Genomic DNA, 20,428 nt, shown 5'->3' with positions numbered 1-20,428 from the left:
AAGCTAAGCCACAGTTTGGCATGCAAATAAATACAAACGGCGAGGAGCATGGCGCTTTAGTTGTCCATTGAAGGATACTTTGCTTATAATCTTTAAATCCAATAATTCATTTTTTTATTACAGCTTCATGCTGTACAGAACATGTATAAAACACCAGTTTGAGTTGGGGGGGGGGGGGGGGGGGGGGGGGGGGGGGATTAGTGATGATCCCACCTCACGCTCACACACGTCAACAAAAGGCGCGCAGATTTAGAATCAGCGTTAGCCGGTCTGCACGGAGTTCGGTGTCTCGGTACCAGATATATAGGTTTGAAAATTACTATCAACCCTCATTTTGACAAGTATTTCTTATTAAGACATTGCTATATTCATATTTCAGATAAAATACAAATAAATAAAAACAAAACCATTTACGTAGGGAAAATCCAGTAGGATTAAAGGAATGAACCCAATGTTATCGTAGGAAAGAGTGCTTGTCAAGATTTATATTGTTAACTGTTGCCCTCACTTGGATGATGCCATAACTGCGGTTCCGGATCAAATTCACAACTGTAAATTATGTGGGCAAGAGGACTTCTTGTTTTTGATATAAATAAAATAATAGCTCTACAATTGGAACATAAATGCAATGAAAATATGCTTTTGAAAATCCTCTTTTAAGGAATATATTTTTCCTGACTACAAAGAACTCCTGGAAACGTTTTAGTCGTCCAGCGGTACCTATTGCAGAGTTCAAAGTTGACAAGCACACGGAACATCAACAAAGCAACTAGAAAATAGACACGTAACAGCGAGTTATACTCATTTTTCATTTAAGCAGGTAGACACTAAACCGTATCTTGCATATAATAATAATCGTGCATTTCAATCGAAAAATGACAAGCATATTATCAAAACAAAGTTTAATTTTGACCACTTTCAGTCTTGCCTTGACTCGACTTTCTTACTGCTCTGTCGCATACTCGAGTATACCGTCGATAGCCAACTATTTTGGAACGAAAGGGCGGTATGAAGAGGTAAACCCTTATTTGTTAGGCAACATTACGTTGGTCAATAAATCGCTTTTAATACCGACTTCATCTGAAGGGTGTAAGCCCGTTCATGTAACTGCAATCATACGACATGGGACCAGATATCCCACCGTTAAAAACATAAAGCGAATGCAACGCCTGTATGATTTGGTGATAAACGAAGCCTCCAACGATGAAACATGGTTGGAGGAGATCAAAAGCTCCTGGAAGATGTGGTATACTGATGACATGGATGGTAAGAACTACTGATAAGCGTGTCAGTCATCATGACGTCACTCTCTCTTTGATAAAGACCTAGCATGGTCTTTCACTTTTGCATATATATCGGTCATAACAACGCTTCCCAATTTGTCCTCTAGACGCTTTTATACAAAGAGAATAAAGATGGCTTGTCAGTGATCCCTACATATAGACCTAGACTGCTTTGTGCTTGAAACCTTTCATTCAAATGATCATCAAAATTATAATCACCCAGTGTAACACCGGGACCTCAATACATTTTGTGTGTCGTCCTAACCTCCAGGCAAACTTGTAGAGAAAGGCAGAGACGACCACAGACATTTGGCTGTGCGATTGTCCAAGCTGTTTCCGTCTTTACTCAGCGAAGCAAATCTGAGACATCACCGTATCAGGTTTCAGACCAGCTCCAAGCACCGCTGTGTGGACAGCATCGAGGCCTTTCAACAAGGCCTTCACAAACACTGGGGGCTGGAAGGTGAGAACATAACAAAGAGCTCATACAAAAACAGTGTATATGTAAAACAATGATTCCCTCGCTCTCTATCTCTATTTTCACTGCTACTGCTTTAATTATTAGGCAGATACTGTTATCCAAAGGGACTTGCAGCACCATTGTTAGTAGGGGCATCCCATTAATGAGCAGATTACAGTTAGGAGTCCTATGCATGGTCATCTACAGGTGTAGACATTGGGGTTTGAACCCCAGAAGAAGGGTTATTCTTGGTTGGGGGTTGAATGCCCTAAACCACAACACGGTCCTGACACAATCATGCCGTCTTTCACCCACATCCTTCCAGAGGTGTGGTATCGACATGAGGTGAACGACAAACTCATGCGTTTCTTTGAGCACTGCCGCGGCTTTGTGGAGGCCGTGGTAAACAACAGGACTGCCCTGGCGGAGGTGAAGAAGTTCAAAGAGGGGCCGGAGATGGGAGACGTTCGGAGGAAGATGGCCCAACAGCTCAACGTGCCCTATGAACGCGTCACGCCAGGTTTGGCCTAAAACACACTTTCAGTGTTTCGTAGGGACACGCATGTCATGTGGCTGTAGGCAAATAGCACGCCTTGTTTGATGTTGACTCTGCCCTGCAGAAAGAAGCTATACCTACAAAGGTAACAAAAGAGCGGTGTCCACGGGGATCAGACCTACAACAAACGGCACTCAAAAGCACATTGTTGTCATTATTGCCAACATGATTGACAATGTTGTCGGCGATCCCATGTATAGATATGGGAAAGAGGCTGTGGGCTTAGAGGCTTGGATGTTTGACACCATCCCAAAGGTCCTGGGCTTGATCCCAGGATAGAGCATGTACGGTTGTAATGGTTAGCATTAGGTAATGCATTGCTCTTCATCACTTCCCCCACCCCTCAGACATGGTGGAGGCAGCGTTTTTCCTGTGTGCCTACGAGTTTGCCATCAAGTCCCTGCACACCCCATGGTGCCACCTCTTCGACCTGAATGACGCTAAGGTACGGCCATGGTTCACCCCCATGACACATCGAGTACTACTGGGTAGTCATTGTTACATTTATTGTTAATATTGTACATGTTTTGAGGGAATGAGCTTTGATCGTCGCTAATCAGCCACTGACCTCTACCACGACTCAAGTAAAAGTGTGATACTTAATGCAACGAGTAAGGTGTTAGGAACATACCGCCTTTAGCAAGGACACGTTCAGAATTATTCTAGTACAGAAATAAGGTAAGCAGACAATGGTCTGGAGAGTCTAGGTTCTTTATCCCCTCCCTTCTGCTGTTTCAACAATCCCTTCTCCACATAAGAAAGATATTAGAATAATACAGTGTTTTGCATAAAACATACTTTATGCAAATCTGTGAACTGTGAACTACTTCCCACTCATTTTGCAACTGAATTTTTCACTTCTAGCAGAACTCTGCGCATTGGTCTCTAAATTGATACACAATTTATCCATTGCGATACCACATTGACAAATTCTTCTATTGAAGAATACTCTGCATGTTGTTGGATGAGTATCAGTCCAAAACATTGTTTGCAAAATAGTTTTTTTAAGAATTTGAGCTTTTGCAAGAGATGTGGCATGTTTTGTTAGTTTGGTATAAGGTTTTGTGGTAACTGAGTCTAGCAAAATAGCCGTTCAAACGTTCAAAGATGTTGGCTAAGCAATCAGAAAAACGTTTTTATTCTATCTATAATCTAAAGTCCTCTTTCTCTTCATCCTGTATGTCTCTCTCTCCCTGTCTCTCTCCAGGTGTTGGAGTATAAGAATGACCTGAAGCAGTTTTGGAAGAGGGGTCATGGCCACAGCATCAACAGCAGGTCCAGCTGTGTTTTGTTCCATGACCTGTTCAACCGGCTGGAGCTGGCCGTCCAGCACCTCAGGTCCTTTAGTCTGCACTTTTTAGTCTACTGTAACCCAGTTTTATCCACCACCCGGATGTAGCATGTATGACGTGCTATGTTGACAAGATCAAGCCAATGGTGGCCAACTCAAGTGGTTTATTAAATATGGCCTAAACACTGTTTTAGTTATAACTGGACAGCATTTAGAAAATGCTGGTGATAACAAAAGGATATAAAACATGTAACGCATTTAGCCGTTGTCTCTCTCTAACAAAGAACAGCCTGTGTGGGAGTCCCAACTCTCCTTCACATCTCCTCCCTGGTCTGTTTGCTTGTGTTCATTGTGTGTTGGTGCCCTGCGCCCAGGCTAGGCCAGGAGCTGCCCGAGGCCGTGACCGTCCAGGTGGGGCACGGCGAGACGCTGCTCCCCCTTCTGTCCCTGCTCGGCCTCTACAAGGACCCTGCCCCGCCCACCGCAGACAACTACTCCCAACAGCACGGTACTGTGTGTGTGTGTTTGTGTGTAAGCTCCATTTTGGAAGACCCCTTGTACATAACAAACATCCTTGTTCCCAAAATGACTGTGTGCATGCTTGAGTTTGTGCATTTATTAAAATATAATTTCAGAAGCGTTATATTTCTGCCTGGCTTGTGTGCGTTTCCTTTCTAGTGTGTGTTTTTGCATCATTGTAATTGTATATTCAAATCTAAACATAGTAGTAAATCAAACATCATAAACTTTTTTTAAATATGAAGTCCTCCCCCCCCTTTCTTTTTCTTTCAGGGCGAAGTTTCCGTACCAGTGAGATCGTCCCCTACGCCGCCAACATGCTCTTCATCCTGTACGACTGTCGCGACGGACCCCGAGTCCAGTTCCTCCTGAACGAGACGCCGGTTCGATTCCCGGGGCTGACGTCGGAGACAGAAGTGCCCCTGTACAGTGAAGTTCGCCAGAAATACCGGGAGCTGTTGGAGGGATGCGACGCGCAGAAGGAGTGCGAGTTTGGAATCCGGCCACAGTATCGGGGTCACCATGGAAACACCGAACTGTAGAAACCTCACAGCTCACCAATAGAGGAGCGCCTGGTCAATCCCATTCTGACTGGACTACAAAGAGGCATTATATAGGTTCTACAAACAGAGAAGACACTTTTCTTGAGTAAGACTCTCACGGTACAGAATCTATTACCTTTTTGGTGAAACCTAATAGGGTATTTTCAGGTAGGTCAGATATATTACTTGTCTTTCCAGGCTGCCAGTTCCATTTTGATCATGAAAAGCTTTATATATTTATGGTTATGGGTAATTTAATCTTGGATTTTGTATTGAAACATTGTGGGATTTGAGATTAGTTTTCATTTTGACTGATTTAGGGATATTTTAAACTAATATATTTTAAGTTTACACATGGCTTTGGTTAGAAAATAGGATTTTGTCATAAGGCAATTATTATATTGTTATTCAATACTGTTACATCATTTAAATTATTTTTCTACTGTTTGAGTGTTTGACTGATTTGAGTGTGTGGGTGTTTTTTTTTTTACACTGAGTTAAACACTGGGATTTATTATATTTTCCTGAAATCATTACCAAAGTAGTTAGTTTATTTAGCTTTTTTATCTTGAAATACCAGTTTGCATTAGTTTTTTAAGCAATTCCATTTTTGGTGATGGGATAATTTCTATGGAAATTTTAGCTCTGACATGGATGTCAAAATGTGCCTTTTTTCATTACAAGCTTTAATAAACATTCTTCTCATTGATTAGGTAAACTTGACCTTTAATTAAATTCCTGAACAGCAATTCAAATAAAGTAGACAGCATAACCATTACATAGCTAGTCAAACCAAATGTAATGCGGGATTTACCTTGTAAAATAATTCAATTTAAAGTCTAAATGTACAAGACTGAGCCGCTCCCAGTTAGTAGGCGGGAGACTTGGTATCAATAAACTCAGTAAGTGTTCAGTCCACTAACTGACTAACTGTGTGATGTCAACTAGCGTAGCTCGGCTAGCTGGGAGGCATTTGTGGGAGGGTTTCTGGGCGTGTCGATTAGTATGATTCTCGGAAAAAAGAAAGAGGTGCTGGCAAGCACTTTAATTGTAGAATATATAATTTATAGGATGTGCTTTTATTGATAACATTCAAATCACTATCGTCCAGCATTGAGATACGTCCAAGTCATTTTAAGCTACAAGTTAGTTTAAATGTTTCACATTGCGACTTTAAGTCCAATTTAAATCACTTTACTTTACAATGACATTGTTTGTAGAAAGTCAGCACTAATCCTACACACCGTTCCAAAAGTTGAGTGATGCATTGGACAAAACTTTGCGTCTTATGTAATTTTAATGAACCAATAAAATCAACACCAGCCCAATGACAAATCTAAAAACACCCTTTAACTGAAAATGTCAGCCTACTCAAAGCACCCACAATAGTTTTATCATTCACAAGGAAAATACACAATTAAACCACGCCATGAGTACACATCAACGGTCTTCAATTCTTCCCTTCTTATCCTTCTGTGGAGTTCCTTAGAGGTAATGAATCAGTATGGCCTCTATAGAAAGTAGTGCTCTCTTGACAGTGCATTCTTACATTGGAATTGTACCCGTTTTACATAAGATATTGAAAAATAATCCCACCAATTCTATAATAACCAGTTTTTTCTGAATGCTTAAAACCTGAAATTCTTGAAAGGATGTCTCTGAAACCATTAACACTTGCCAATGCTTTTACCAAGTAAGCCAAACTGAATTTTCATCATACCAAACATTAGAACCATAAAATGTGTTTAGCATAAAACACGCTTTATGCAAAACTGTAAACACATCTCATTGCTGCCCACTCATTCTGCAACCGAATTACACTTCGAGCAGAACTCTGCGCATTGGTCTCTACATTGATGCACAATTTCTCCAATTGCAATACCACATTGAGAAATTCTTCTATTGAAGAATACTCTGCATGATGCTGGAGAAGTAGTAGTCCAAAACACTCCTCAAACAAAAGCACACTGAGAAAATAATAAATAACTTTTTCCTTATTTGTATTGAGTCTTTTTGCAAAAGTTTTTAAGAATTTCTGCTTTTGCAAGAGATGTCATGTTTTGTTTGTTTGGTATAAGATTTTGTGATAAGTGAGTCTTGCAAAATAGCCGAACGTTCAAAAGAGGGTGGCTAAGCAATCAGAAAACCTGTATACAGAGTTGAAACTCCAAGCTGTCCACCCTTAACTTAGAATGTAAAACATCAGTTGAAGTGCTTTTTTTTTTTTTTTACACCATATGTTCCCCTATTTATAAGCATTTACATAACTTAATAGGTAAAACTCCTATTGCAAGAAGCAAATGACACGTGTATTGGTTAACCTGAAACCGAAGGATAACATTTCTTAACCCACATTTATTAAAACACAGAACGTAAAAAAACAAAGTACACTTCAAGGATATAGAAAACATTTACAGATTTACTACTGCAAAAACCTTGGCATGAATGTGACCAATATGTATTTTTGTGACTGGACATTTTAGCAAAAGAGGACGAATAACTGATCTCTATTGAGGGATCTGAAGCGCTCTGATCATAATATTTTATTGAACTAAGAAAAATGTGAATTTAAGTTGACCAAATACATTATAATTCATCACAATCATTTACAATTGATCAGACTTTCAGTGTGTCCAGACTCCGTATGAAATCTAGCATAACAAGCATTTCTAATTTTGTACCCACAATCTTGCATTATTTACTGATTTCTAATGCTTCACTTTAGGCTTAGGTTTCATAGCAGTGAGTCTTCAGTAGATTAAATGATAAGCATACTGTGTGTCACGAGCAATGGCACGACATCAATATACAGCACTTCCTAATGGTGCATAAATATAACTACTTTGGCAATGTACATTTTCTGTCATCATTGGAAGGTTTTTGCCATTACTGCGTGGCATTTAATTGCAGCAACTGAAATTATCATTTCAAATGTCCAAAATAAATTGTTGGTGTGAGACAGAACGGGGAAATATGAATGTCTCTTTGCATAAAGGCCATTGTACACTACACTATTTTAAGAGACAACAATGGCTTAAATTATGTAACCTCTCGGGAGGAAGTTAATGAAAAGAAATGCCTCACTCACTGCTTCACTGTACGTTTGATCATTTATTGTTTTCTAGACCCTGACACTGTAGACGCCTTCAATACATCAAGTTGCAATCAATCCTACTTCGCATCTGTTTCACACACGGGGACAAAACAGTCTTCAACACTTTAAACGGGCAGACAACTTGAAGGACCACGGAGGTCAGAAAGACCACCACCTTCCCATACGCGTTTGTAAAACGTTGTATGAGCTGTATATTGTTGATTAAATTACACCATGATACGCCATAAAATAAATCTTCCGGTTGTGTAGGTGTGTGTTTGTGTGCGTGAGAGTGTCTTCAGTCCAATGCAATGTGCATGAGGGGGTTCTGACCCGCGGCAGACTTGGACTTCCTCATCTTGCCAATGGCCTTCTCGAGGTCCGACTGCTGGATGGGTCGGATGTAGTCCTCTGTCAGACTGTCAGGGAGATGGACACAAAGGAAGGACCGATGTACTTAACACAACGGCAACTGGATTGTATTTGGACAGTGGCACAATGAATACCTCACATGACAGTGACATCTGGAGGCAGCCACACTCCCTTTGACAGACAGCCTGCTCTACTTCCTGAATTACTGCTCCCAAGGGTTTTTGAACCAAACTCACTCATGATTTGGTGGGGGGTCATGTGGTGTGGGGTCTCATGCGTCGCGGTACCTGTCAGCTTTCTGCGTGTGCACAAAGTCTCGGACGCAGAGCAGGGCGGCGTCGCGGCACATCTCTCTGAGGTCACTTCCTGAGAAGCCTTCGGCCTGCTGCGCAATGTCGGAGAGGTCCACCGATTCCTCCACCTGAGAGACACACACACACACACACACACACACACACACACAATCTCTTTGAGCGACTCAAATATCATTGGTTGACGTGGTCCGTTGCATCGGTGACATGTTTCATTCGTCGACAAAATAATCCAATTTGCAATTCTTTCTTTTACGTCTGGGAAGTTGTGTCTCACTGTGAACATCAGCTGGAAGGCATTCTAGCATTCAAGAAGACCCGATGTTACCGTGAATTACGTTCAGTGTGATATACGTACACTTTCATTGTCCAAGATCAGGTTGAGAATCTGCTCTCTCTGCGCAAGACCCTTGAAGGAGAGAGGGAGAGAGTTGAATGGGCATTCTGGATTTCCCTTCATGAATCCCATATCCCTATGGATGGTTTCACTGCGTTGTGTCTGGTGTTGTGTGTACGTACCGGCTGGTTGATGTGGAACCTGGTGGGCATTCTCCTGAGGATGGCAGAGTCCAGATCCTGAGGACGATTGGTGGCGCCCATTATTATCACCTTGAGAGAGAATCATAGTGTTGTTTAGACAGAGTGCAAGAAAATACATTTGGAAGGAAGAAGAGATGGCAAGAACACAATGGGGATGAAATGGCAACTGCCCGACCGAAGTCAACTATTTGTATTGAGTGCATTAGATATTGGACATTCGTGGTTTAAACTCAGAGCTAGCAATATACCGTAAATTATACCACTGAAAGTAACTTTCGGAATCGAAATTGGTGATCCAAAAAAAAAGAAGCTTGGATATGGGAGGGGAGTCCAGTTGAGCTACTCCCGCGTGCTCCTTTTTATTCCTGAATCCATGTCTACAACCGAGGAGTACATCAACTAGCGTATACCTGACAGTTGAAGTCGGTGTCCAGGCCATCCCATAAACTCATGAACTGGGCCTTCATCATGGCTGTGGCCTCGTGGTCATTGCTGGAGCGGCTGCGCAGGAACGAGTCTAAACCAGAACCAACCATTACAAAATCGAAATGCAGCGTGTGTGGTGTGTTGTGTCTGGTGTGTGGGGCGTATGTGTGTGTGTGCTTGTCACATACCTATTTCATCGATAAAAATAATTGATGGCTGCAGTTTGACAGCCAGTGAGAAGACAGCAGCCGCCAGCTTCTGGGATTCACCGTACCACTTGTCAGTCAGCGTGGACGGCTGCAGGTTGATGAACCGGAAGCCCGCCTCTTTGGCTGTCGCCTTGGCGATGAGAGTCTTTCCACAGCCGGGTGGGCCATAGAGCAGTACACCTAAAGCACCGCGAAGGGGGACACAGTTTAAGATTAAAAAAAATAATAATAATGCATGTATCGCTCTTAAGAATTAACCATGTGCTATACTAAAGAAATGTCGACATAGGATTCTCAAGTATTCGTTTTCAGCAAGAAATTTTCATTATCAGTTTAATTGTAAATAAAAAATGTATGAAAATAAATATATAATTATTGATTTCTCCAGTGTCCATTTCCGGAAGGAATGTCCAAGCTGTACTGCATGGCAGATTCCGCCACAAGAGGACACTGGTTCAATCATTTCAAACAGCCAAAAGAAATCATTTTGATGCATGGGTGTAACGGACCTACTGTGTATTCACCTGTATTGCGCCCCAGAACCTTTTGTTTATGTTTCGCCCGGTACCTTTTTTGAAGCGCGCAGCAGCTATCACGGCGATGCGTGTCTTGCGCGTAGTCGCGTCGAAAACGTAAGTTCAACATGTCTTAAAGCCTGTACTTTGGTTCTATAAATGTTGGGTTCATATTGAAACATTTTGTATGTAAGTTTTATAGTTCATGTGTCTTTCACCGGTAGTATTTCTATGCCGTTTTATGTCCGTGCATAGTGTGTGAAGCAAGCTAACAGCTGACCCATGAATGTCCGGTGAATGTAACCTGTATTGATTTTCCCTCGTCTTGCACCCTTGGCAAGCGGAGCAAGGTATGTTAGTTTATTGTAACCTTTTAGTGTGATTATGTTTGGTGTCTTTATGTAAGTGAAGCAAACAATGCACACGTTTAAGTTTTCTTTGTTGTACTGAAATATGTTTTCTGTCATTCCTTTATTTCCTGTATTGGAATAATATTTGAATTCAACTGAATATTGTGATGGTCTTTCAGATGTTCATGCAGTTTGCACACACATGAATGTTATCTTAATATTAAGAGACTAGTGTTACTTTCTTTAATTTGTGAACATGGAAATTGTACTGCACTGATGTTAATATATTTGTGTAATAGTGCAACCATTTTGTGTTACTTTTTCTAGTTTCACGGTGCTATATCGACAAAAGAATACCACAATAAAAAAGTTGCACCCGTCAGAGACTCTCCGCTTATTTCGATGTCAAGGGCTGCTACAATGGGGTCAGTTCAAATCTATGATGTTACAATGGCTGTCAAGTTAGAAATCCCACTCCTCCTTCTTACCTTTGGGCGGTTGGAGGAGTTTTGATCCTTCGAAGAGGTGTCTCTTTTGAACGGGCAGTATGACCGTGTCCTTCAGCTCAGTGATCACCTCGTCCAGGCCAGCAATGTCCCGCCACATGATCTACCCACAGAGAGGAGAGACGTGGAGGGAGGGAATGCAGGCGAATGAGAGACAGAGCATATAAGATGAGTAGAGAGCAGAGAAAGGAAAAGAGAGAGAGGATACAATATAGAAAAGAAAAGGAGACACAAGGAGAGCAGGGACAAGGAGAGAACCAGTGATTGGACGAGGAGAAAGGAGGCAAGCGAAGGAGAGATAAGGAGACAGAGGGAAGAGAACAGAAGAGAGTAGAGGGAAGGGCAGGGTTAAGAGGCAAGAGAAAATGGGATGAGGTAAGAAGTAAAGAGGAGACATGGGGAGGAGAACACCACATGAGGAGACACAAGCATACATTTAAGAACAAGAAGTCCTGGGTTTGAACCCCGGGGGGGGGGGGGGGGGGGACCTTTCTGTTTGGAGTTGGCATGTTCTCCCGTGTTATCGTGAGTTTCTTCCCGGTTTCCTACCACCATAACATCCACAGAGACCTACATGTTACAACTGGAGGTTGGTCCCGGGGTGCCATAAAGAGGGCTGCCCACTACTCATAGATAAATAGAGCTGTAGTTCATTTATCAACTGCTTGTATCTGGCAACCGCTTGCAATAGAATCATGCATCAATGTGATGAGCAGCAACGAGACCAGTGCTCTCTCTCCACAGGCTGACCCGGGGCTGCCGTGTGACGCCGCAGACGCAACTCCCGGGTAGCCGGCTTGGTTTGTTTGGTTTGGTTAGCAGGACGCTTAGCATCGACCTGCTATCTCGGTATGTATCTCGGTTTGTATCTATTTTTCCCGGTATTTATATCTGCGACCTGTTCTGCAAACTCTGTATTGTATTCGCTGTTTCCTCGTTGCAGCTCCGTCTGCATCAACCACGGTAAGCATGGATTCCGGTTGCTCTTGTTCCGCCTTTCTCATGGATGAGATAGCTCTGTTAGAGAGACGTATATGTCAGTTAGAGGATGAAAGGGTAGCGAGCATAAAGAAAACATACTCCAGAAAGTACAGAGAAGAGACCCGCCAGGCGGAGTCGTAGAGCTAACGCTATCGTTAGCAGTGACTCCGTCAAGGCAATCCTGTCGGCAGCACCACGTGCGAGGCAGGCTGCTGTCAGTAGCCTGCCTCGCAAGTCTTTTTCGGGGGTAAAAACGCTAGTCATAGGCAACTCTGTTACACGTTAAGTTAGACTACACTCGCCAGCAAAAATTATTTGCCTAACCGGGGCCAGGGCTCCCGACATTAAAGCTAATCTTAGGGTGCTGGCATGCGGTCAGACCACACACGGAGTTAGATTAGATGCACCAAACACTGACACTAGTTTCGACAACATTGTAGTTCATGTCGGCACCAACGATGCTAGGACGAGACAAACTGAGGTCAAAAAAAGCAACATTGCTAGGCTTTGTGACTTCGCCAGGAAGATGTGTCGGCATCGATTAATTCTCTCTGGCCCTCTACCCGATAAGGGTAATGATGAGCGTTATAGTAGATTATTGCCTCTAAATCGCTGGCTGGCACGATATAGTTCAGAGCAGGGCTTTGGTTTCATAGATAACTTGCCCTCCTTGTGGGGCCGCCCTGGTGTGCTCATGAGAGACGGCCTACACCCTACTGGATTAGGCGCCTCAATTATGTCAAAAAACATAGATAGATGTCTTAGCCAGGCGTGACTCATCCACTCACAGCACGCTGGGTTGCAGGAGTTTCGCAAACCTGCTAGCAACATGATAGTTTACGTTGCAGAGTCTACAACAGCAGATGGGTTAGCTGAACCAGTTTATCAGGAAGATGTATCTATTGCACCAATCTTTTCAGAGATGAGTGTTAACCAGGCTCCCTCTGAAAATAACGCTGTACCTATATGTACAGTGGTGCGGCCTCGCACTGTCTCGAGGTGTAAAACCCGCAGGCGAGGGCCGCGACCAGTATGTCGAAATCGCACCATCCCCTTGATCGCTTCAGAGCTGAGTGTTAACTGGACTCCCTCTGAAAATAATAAAATGGAAGCACTCAGAATAGGGTTCATGAATATAAGGTCGCTTTCATCTAAGGCGCTCTTGGTCCATGATCTAATTGTTGATAAGATCGACATACTGGGCCTTTGTGAAACCTGGTTAAAACCAGATGAGTTTTTAGCCCTAAACGAAGCTACTCCCCCCAATTATGTTAGCGCCCAAATATCTAGAGAAGTTAAGAAAGGTGGTGGAGTAGCCCTGATATCTAATTCTAAGCTTAATTTAAAGCCAAAGAATAGATATATATTCAGATCCTTTGAGGTGCTTGCGTTCTGCTCCTCAGCTCCCCGACAAGCGAAACGAGTTGATGAGTTTTCTGATTTTGCAGCTGATCTGGCTACATATTCAGACAATATTTTGCTCATTGGGGATTTCAACATTCATGTGAATAACCCATCTGATGCCCTCGCAAGGGCTTTTCTGTCCATTACAGATACGCTTGGCTTCAAACAGCTCGTCCAGCACCCAATCCACATCGATGGAAACACGCTGGACCTCGTTTTGACCTGCGGTGTAGACATTTCACAGCTAGTGGTCTCTCCCTACACCTTGGCTTTATCAGACCATTTTTTGCTCACTTTCAAGGTGGTGGTATCCTGCCCCTGCAACGATCAGCAGGCTACTTTCAGCTGTCGCCGCATCACACCTGCAACCATTACAGCGATGGCAGATAAGTTAGCCCGTTCACTTGCTCCTCTTTGTAACTATAGGGGTTCTGTGGAGTGCCTTACTGATGACCTCAACGCTGCCCTATCTGCTGCCATTGATTCAGCTGCTCCGCTCGTAATCAAAAAACGATCATTGAAAAAACAGTCAGTCTGCTCACCTATAAGGGTGCGCTGACTACTGCCAGGAACGCCTACTTTTCCAGTATCATCAACATGAATAGAAACAATCAAGTTTATTTTTGACACGGTGAAGAGTCTGACTCAGAATCAGACTGAGACAGTAGGTTCTTCCATCGTGGCAGGTGAATTCATGGATTTCTTTGAGAATAAGATTCAATCGATTAGAGAGGAAATTGGTGCTTGCCGTGCAGCTTGTCCTACACATCCTGTGGGGCAGGATGGGGTCCTGCCCAGTATGATGGGGAACTCTGACGCAACTCTCTTGGAGTTCAAGGCAATTCCTCTGGTGGAACTTGAAAAGGTGATAAAGGCATTGAAACCAACAACTTCTATGTTGGATCCTCTCCCTTCCAAGGTTGTCAAAGAACTTCTTCCCACTGTCGGGCCTGCAATCCTCTCGTTTATGAATCTCTCGCTCTCAACATGAAATGTTCCCTCCAATTTCAAGGCTGTGGTGATAAAACTGCTACTCAAAAAGCCTGGCCTAGACCCTGAATTAGTCAGGAACTATCGGCCTATATCGAACCTGCCCTTCCTGTCCAAGGTACAGGAAAGGATTGTAGCAAAGCAAATTGTCAATTATCTGACGAGGAACAATCTCTTCTAACCTTTCCAGTCAGGGTTCAGGAATTTCCACTCAACTGAAACTGCTGTTACAAGAGTTGTAAATGACATCCTTCTTGCCTTGGATAAAAATACAAGCTCAATGCTTGTGCTGCTGGACCTGAGTGCTGCGTTCTACACGATCGACCATAGCACTCTTCTTCACCGTCTTGAGCACTATGTTGGTTTCGGGGCTCTTGCTTGGCTTGAATCGTACCTCACAGATAGAACCCAATTCGTGCTCCATGAGGGTTCAGAATCAAAACACTGCAAACTACGCTTTGGCGTACCACAAGGGTCGGTCCTTGGTCCATTACTTTTTGCAATCTACATGCTTCCCTTGGGCGACGTTATCCGCAGCTTCGGAATTAGTTTCCACTGCTAAGCGGATGACACCCAGCTCTTCATTCCTGTAGATTCAGGGGACTCGGCTCAGATCCAGAGGGTTGAGTCCTGTCTGGCTGCGGTGAAGGGCTGGATGTCACAAAACTTCCAACATCTTAACACTGGGAAGACAGCTGATAATTATCGGCTCGAAGCGGGACCGGAGAGAGTTTGAGGATGTCTCACTGTTGAGACTGTTGGATGGCCTTGCCATCCCAGAGAGTGCATCTGTCAAAAATCTTGGTGTCCTGTTCGACCCTCAACTGTGCTTTAACCAACATGTTAGAAGTATAACTAGAATTGCCTTTTTCCATCTGAGAAACATTGCAAGAATCAGACCAATGTTATCTGCAGCGGATGCAGAGACACTGATTCATGCATTTGTTTCATCAAGACTGGATTATTGCAATGCACTGTTCTCGGGACTACCAAAATCTACCACAAAAAGTCTACAGCTTGTACAGAATGCTGCAGCTAGACTGCTGACCAGAACGAGAAGGTTTGATCATATCACACCTATTCTCGCCTCTCTGCACTGGCTACCAATAACTTTCAGATCGGACTTTAAGGTGCTACTGCTAACCTATAAAGCCTTGCATGGATTTTCTCCATCCTCCCTGAAGGACCTGATCATTCCTTATAGTCCTACTCACTCCCTCCGGTCTTCGGGGGCTGGCCTTCTTTCACTGCTGAAGGTTAAAAAGAAATCGGCTGGACAGAGAGCGTTTGCCTATCGAGCCCCCTTCCTATGGAATAGGCTGGCACAAGTGATCAGGGAAGCTGACTCTGTGGAGCTATTCAAAGGAAAGCTCAAAACGCACCTCTAAGATCTTGCATTTGGAACATAGGAGTGTGAAAACGACAGATGCGAAGTGAAGACCACTCTGTTTGTTTGTGCTTTTGTTAATACAGTATACATTCCCACTATGTACTGTTCCGTTCTAATTCACTATTCTGTCTGTTCTAGAATGTTGCGGTGACTGGACTGGATGCCTGGACTCTCCTCATGGTCAACCGGCCAGCACCACATCACCATTTTAACATGATGTGCATGTATTTACCTGTATGTCAATTATGGCACCCATTGCACTCCTGACCATCCCTGGAAGAAGGAATCCCCTACTATGCGTTTCTTTTCAAGATTTCTTCCTTGCTTATTTCAAGGGAGTTTTTTCTTGCCCTTGTGGAGGCTTGGGTAAAGGGGGGTGTCATAAATATTTGGCCTGTTAAGCCCTTTGAGACTGTAATGGTGATTAAGGGCTATAGAAATTTGAATATGGTTGCAATTTGCGGTTCTGTTCAGAAATTTGTTTGAGAATCTATTTTGATGATATGCAGTGACACGGTTATTTTTTATTTGTTAGTTGTGTATTGCCTAATAGTTTTTCACTTATTTATAAATGTCGACGGACATATAAAGCTACTGTTCTTTACTGTACATAACTTATTATCCCTCTACTTTGACCCTGCACCTATTTTATTTAGGCCCATGTGCTATGCATACTGAGCAAGTGGGAATGAGTAAGAGTGTGTGTACCTGCATGCTGAGGGGGTCTACCAGGTGCGCTGCGATGCTCATCTCATACTCAGAGAGCTTGATGTTCTGGACTCCGATCTGACGCATCAACTTCTCCGCCTGTCGTGAGGGGGAACAGAAAGAAAGAGAATTATATGATATATGTTGTTATATGGTGGACAGCATTATAGTTTACTATGTGGCTCGTATTTAATCAAAAGGAAAACATGCCAACGTTTGCAGGCTGAAGTCGCAATGTGTTACATTTCCACTAGCTTGTATTTAAAAAAACTGATATGTCTGTAGTCCATGTTAATCGATAGTGATCGCATCCTACAACTGATTTATTCTACAAAATAAAATGTATAGAATTTTTATTTGTACAATATATTAGTTTTATGGATGTGTACCCCTCTCTTTGTATACAAGAATCTGACCATCAACACTCCCTAAACCCTTCCCACTAACACCACCCAGACAGTCAGCTGATCTACACCAGTTTGCTTAACACAGCTGCAGTCAGTTATTGGCCAGTGTTAATGAGTTGTTTCAATTCTTCCGCTTACCAACTGGGAGTCTTAAAGGGATACTTCACCCTTTCAGAACCGGCGTTCTATCATTATAAAATCACTATTATAATATAAAAAAAATGTTTTTTCCCCTCAGTCTAACCCAGTCTTCCCTTGGCCCAGCTTTCCTGATCTAATTTTCTCCCGAGATGACGTCAAATGACACGTTTGACGTCATCCCGGGAGAACTTTGCTTGCCTGCTAGAAGGGCCGAGGACTACATACCACTGATTCCACAAATTTGTGAGCCCACCAATAAGGAATGAGAGGGGGCGGGAGCTGGCGTACAAGATGTAAACACAATGTCCACCATGTTTCTTCACCGCTTAGCTAGAGAATAAATTTGCAATGTGAAACAGCCAAAGTAGATTTTGAAAATCTATTGTTGGATTCGGACATTCAGGGCTATTAGTACGAGCCAGAATACAGCCAGGAAGAATTTACACAAATAGAGGAGGAGGCTGCTGCGGCTGCAGCTGAACAAGCCTTACCCGAGGACGAGGAGTCGGAGCGTGCCGGTTTGCTGTGTTCGCCTATAGACACTAAACACAGAGTCCCTGTGCTGCAGCGAATTTCAGCAATGCCAGTTTCTTCTAGAATAAATGGCTGAATCTGGCAAGGACGGGGCCATGTTTGTAACCTCTCACCCAGGCTTCACGCCTCATCTGAACTGTTGGGTAATGGATACATCTTTCCGGACCCAGAAAGTGAACTGGAAACGCCAGCCAAAGCCCGCCGGGAGAAACAGACGTCTGAGCATAGAGTAAGTGTTTGTTTTTTTACCAACACATTTGCTACAATGGTTTTGAGTCCCGGGGAACGTGACAATGTAGTTATCCGAAAGTAGCCGATCTTATTGGCAGAGCATAGGCTACGTTACGTTAGCTTGAAGTCCGTGTAATGCTGTATAGGCTACTCAAGGCATAATTTATCTTGCTTTGCTAATGTTGTTCTCTTTCTTTCTTAGACAGTATCGGCTTCCTGTGTTGTCCAGGCAATCAGAGCTAATTACCCAGCACAAGACAGGCAGTACCGTGGCTCCCAGGAGACAGCAGATGCTCAAGATGAGCTGTGACTATTTTGACTCTAGCAAACGCACCCACACGTTTCATTTTTGAAAATAGTTCATATTTTTTCGTGAATAAAACTTTGAATTCATGTTGGTTGTTGTGATTTGTTTACCAACCCAATTGCTGTTATACTAAAGTAGGCCTACTGTATAAGATAAACACTTATTTCAACTGGGGAGAAAAGGTTGAGTACAAATACTTGATATGCTGAGCTACTGTAATTAGCAAATGTTTTTATGCTGTACAGTAATATACAAATGATGCGTTTGAAAAAACGAGGGCAGAAGTCTAAACTAGTCAACATATCACAGGGATATGTTTAGACAAAGTTTGCTACCACTCGCGCTAGGACCATGGGTCCTTCCCCCTCCAAACGGAAACAGGCGGGCGCTGCAGCGAGCGCAATGCACTGTGGGAGTTGGAGGATTTCTTACTTTTGAGCCAGAGAGAAACTTTCTGCCTTTACTCAGGCTAGGATGAACCGATTTCAATTTTTTTTTCACATGTATAATACATTATACATTATTTACTTAATATAACCTTCATATCTCCACTGGTGAAGTATCCCTTTAACATTCATACATTTTGCGCTTCCAAACTTCAGAAATGCAAAAGATCTGTTTGTCTTACCCATTCCAGGTCATTATAAAATGTACATTTTGATGCTGCTTACAACAAACAAGCAGCCACTCTTCCTATATAAACAATGCCTATGCATACAACACACACACACACAATACCTGTTTCTGTGCCTCTAATTTCTGTTTCCTGGTGGGATCTATGGCATCCACCATCCATTTTATTGTGAAGTACGTGACAGCACCAAATATGGTAAGTCGAAAGAGCAAGCCAAGGACCTCATTACGTCCCAGGGGTCGAGTGATACTTTCAGTGGGAATCTCCTTTAAAACCATCTTTCAAAGATGGCCCTGGAAGACAAAAAGCATATTGTAATTCAGTGGAAAAATGCATTCCCTTCTCACTCTCATTTATATATGATTTAATATTAAGCAAACTGAACACCTATTGAATTATTTCTTAAGCATACTGTAGCAAAAATACATTATTATAATTATGTTAGTTCCACAAAACTTGAGGTAAAATCAATGTAATTAGAGACCATGACGAATACATGACGTAAGAGCACACACATACGTGCTTATTTGTTGCATAATAATTATAAACACTTTGTGGTTACTAAACATTCACCACTATAGAAACACATTCGTGCATGTGTCAGATTTTGATCTAGTTTGGTTGGGGATATGTCATAATACTATCGCAACTTCATAATCTGAATTAGACAGAATTCCTAAAATGTTTGAAACTGTAAGATATTTAAGCTCCACTTTCGTTTTTAAAACACTGAACCTGTTTGACTCCTTTGGAGAAAAAAGCTTCGTATCCAAATACATGCAATTTCTTGTTGCAGTTGCATCAACTACTATTTTGTTGTTTTGTTAAATGTTGACAAGAGACAAATGTGCTTTAGACAGAACATATGAAAGATAGACTGCGTTGACATGTGTGTTTTTTACCCTTTTACAGGAAACTGACTACAGTGAAAACGAAACATTAATATCAGCTTGAGTTGGTGGATCGCTAGCGTTAGCTTGACCTTCTAACAAGCATGCTCTCTAAAGATCCTCCTTAGAACATGGCGTTCAGGTGCACATGAGATAAGAAAGCAGCGTACCGATAACAGACATGAGAAGAAGAAGCGGTTTAGAAAAACATTCAATTTGGCCATTTAGAAAGGAAACAGTGCTGGAAAACTCACCTCGTCACACTCCCATGAAGTCTTCTGCGCGACATATAAATATCTTCTTCGCCGTACAGGCACGTGTAGTGAGCGTCTGGTTTGTGGGTGCGTTACCGCCACCTAGTGGACTGGAGAGTCATTGGATAGAAAAAAGAAAAAAAAAAGGAAAGTAAAGGAAAAAGAACATAACAAAATACTACTCTCTATGAAACCAACATCTACATCTCTCTGCGGTAGGACGGTCACAAACAACTGTCCTCTGTTCGCTGAAAGCCAAAAACCCCCCATGCGAGTTAATGTTGCCATAAATATTGTCATCCCGTTTCTATTTTTAGCAGAATAAACTCTGTGTCAAACAGCTAAGCCATGAATGTCACAACACTAATTGATTTGTATAGTGCATATTGTTAAAAATGTGCACATTTAATATTATTAACAGTATCTACTATGCTATCTATAATTTGATTACTTGGCGTCTGTCAATCTTGTATAATATTTGATTACTGCCATTTGAATTGTATCTTCAATATTTATCTACTGTATTTACTGTGTATATACAAAATGTGGGTTCGATTTAAAATCAAAATAATATATTGTACAT

General features: G+C 42.4%; 2 protein-coding genes across 2 annotated transcripts; one reads left to right on the top strand and one right to left on the bottom strand.

Annotated features, from left to right (window-relative positions):
* Positions 1–752: 752 nt before the first annotated feature.
* Positions 753–5,098, top strand: minpp1b (multiple inositol-polyphosphate phosphatase 1b). The gene is made up of 7 exons (XM_079757350.1): positions 753–1,266; positions 1,555–1,746; positions 2,069–2,263; positions 2,647–2,744; positions 3,507–3,637; positions 3,965–4,098; positions 4,383–5,098. Exons 1-7 carry the CDS (start codon positions 876–878, stop codon positions 4,649–4,651), a joined length of 1,410 nt encoding a protein of 469 aa, XP_079613476.1. The 5' UTR covers positions 753–875; the 3' UTR covers positions 4,652–5,098.
* Positions 5,099–6,986: 1,888 nt separating this feature from the next.
* atad1b (ATPase family AAA domain containing 1b) lies at positions 6,987–19,937 on the bottom strand. The gene is made up of 10 exons (XM_079757351.1): positions 19,846–19,937; positions 18,806–18,994; positions 16,448–16,546; positions 10,957–11,077; positions 9,583–9,783; positions 9,379–9,485; positions 8,948–9,037; positions 8,787–8,837; positions 8,405–8,538; positions 6,987–8,164 (listed from the first exon to the last, which is right to left on the bottom strand). Exons 2-10 carry the CDS (start codon positions 18,977–18,979, stop codon positions 8,044–8,046), a joined length of 1,098 nt encoding a protein of 365 aa, XP_079613477.1. The 5' UTR covers positions 18,980–18,994; positions 19,846–19,937; the 3' UTR covers positions 6,987–8,043.
* Positions 19,938–20,428: the final 491 nt, after the last annotated feature.

The sequence above is a fragment of the Pollachius pollachius genome, assembly GCF_949987615.1.
Source record: "Pollachius pollachius genome assembly, chromosome: 19".
Lineage (NCBI taxonomy): Eukaryota > Metazoa > Chordata > Actinopteri > Gadiformes > Gadidae > Pollachius > Pollachius pollachius.
The sequence above is the reverse complement of the archived record's forward strand: the minus strand, read 5'-3'. Positions and strand labels throughout refer to the sequence as shown.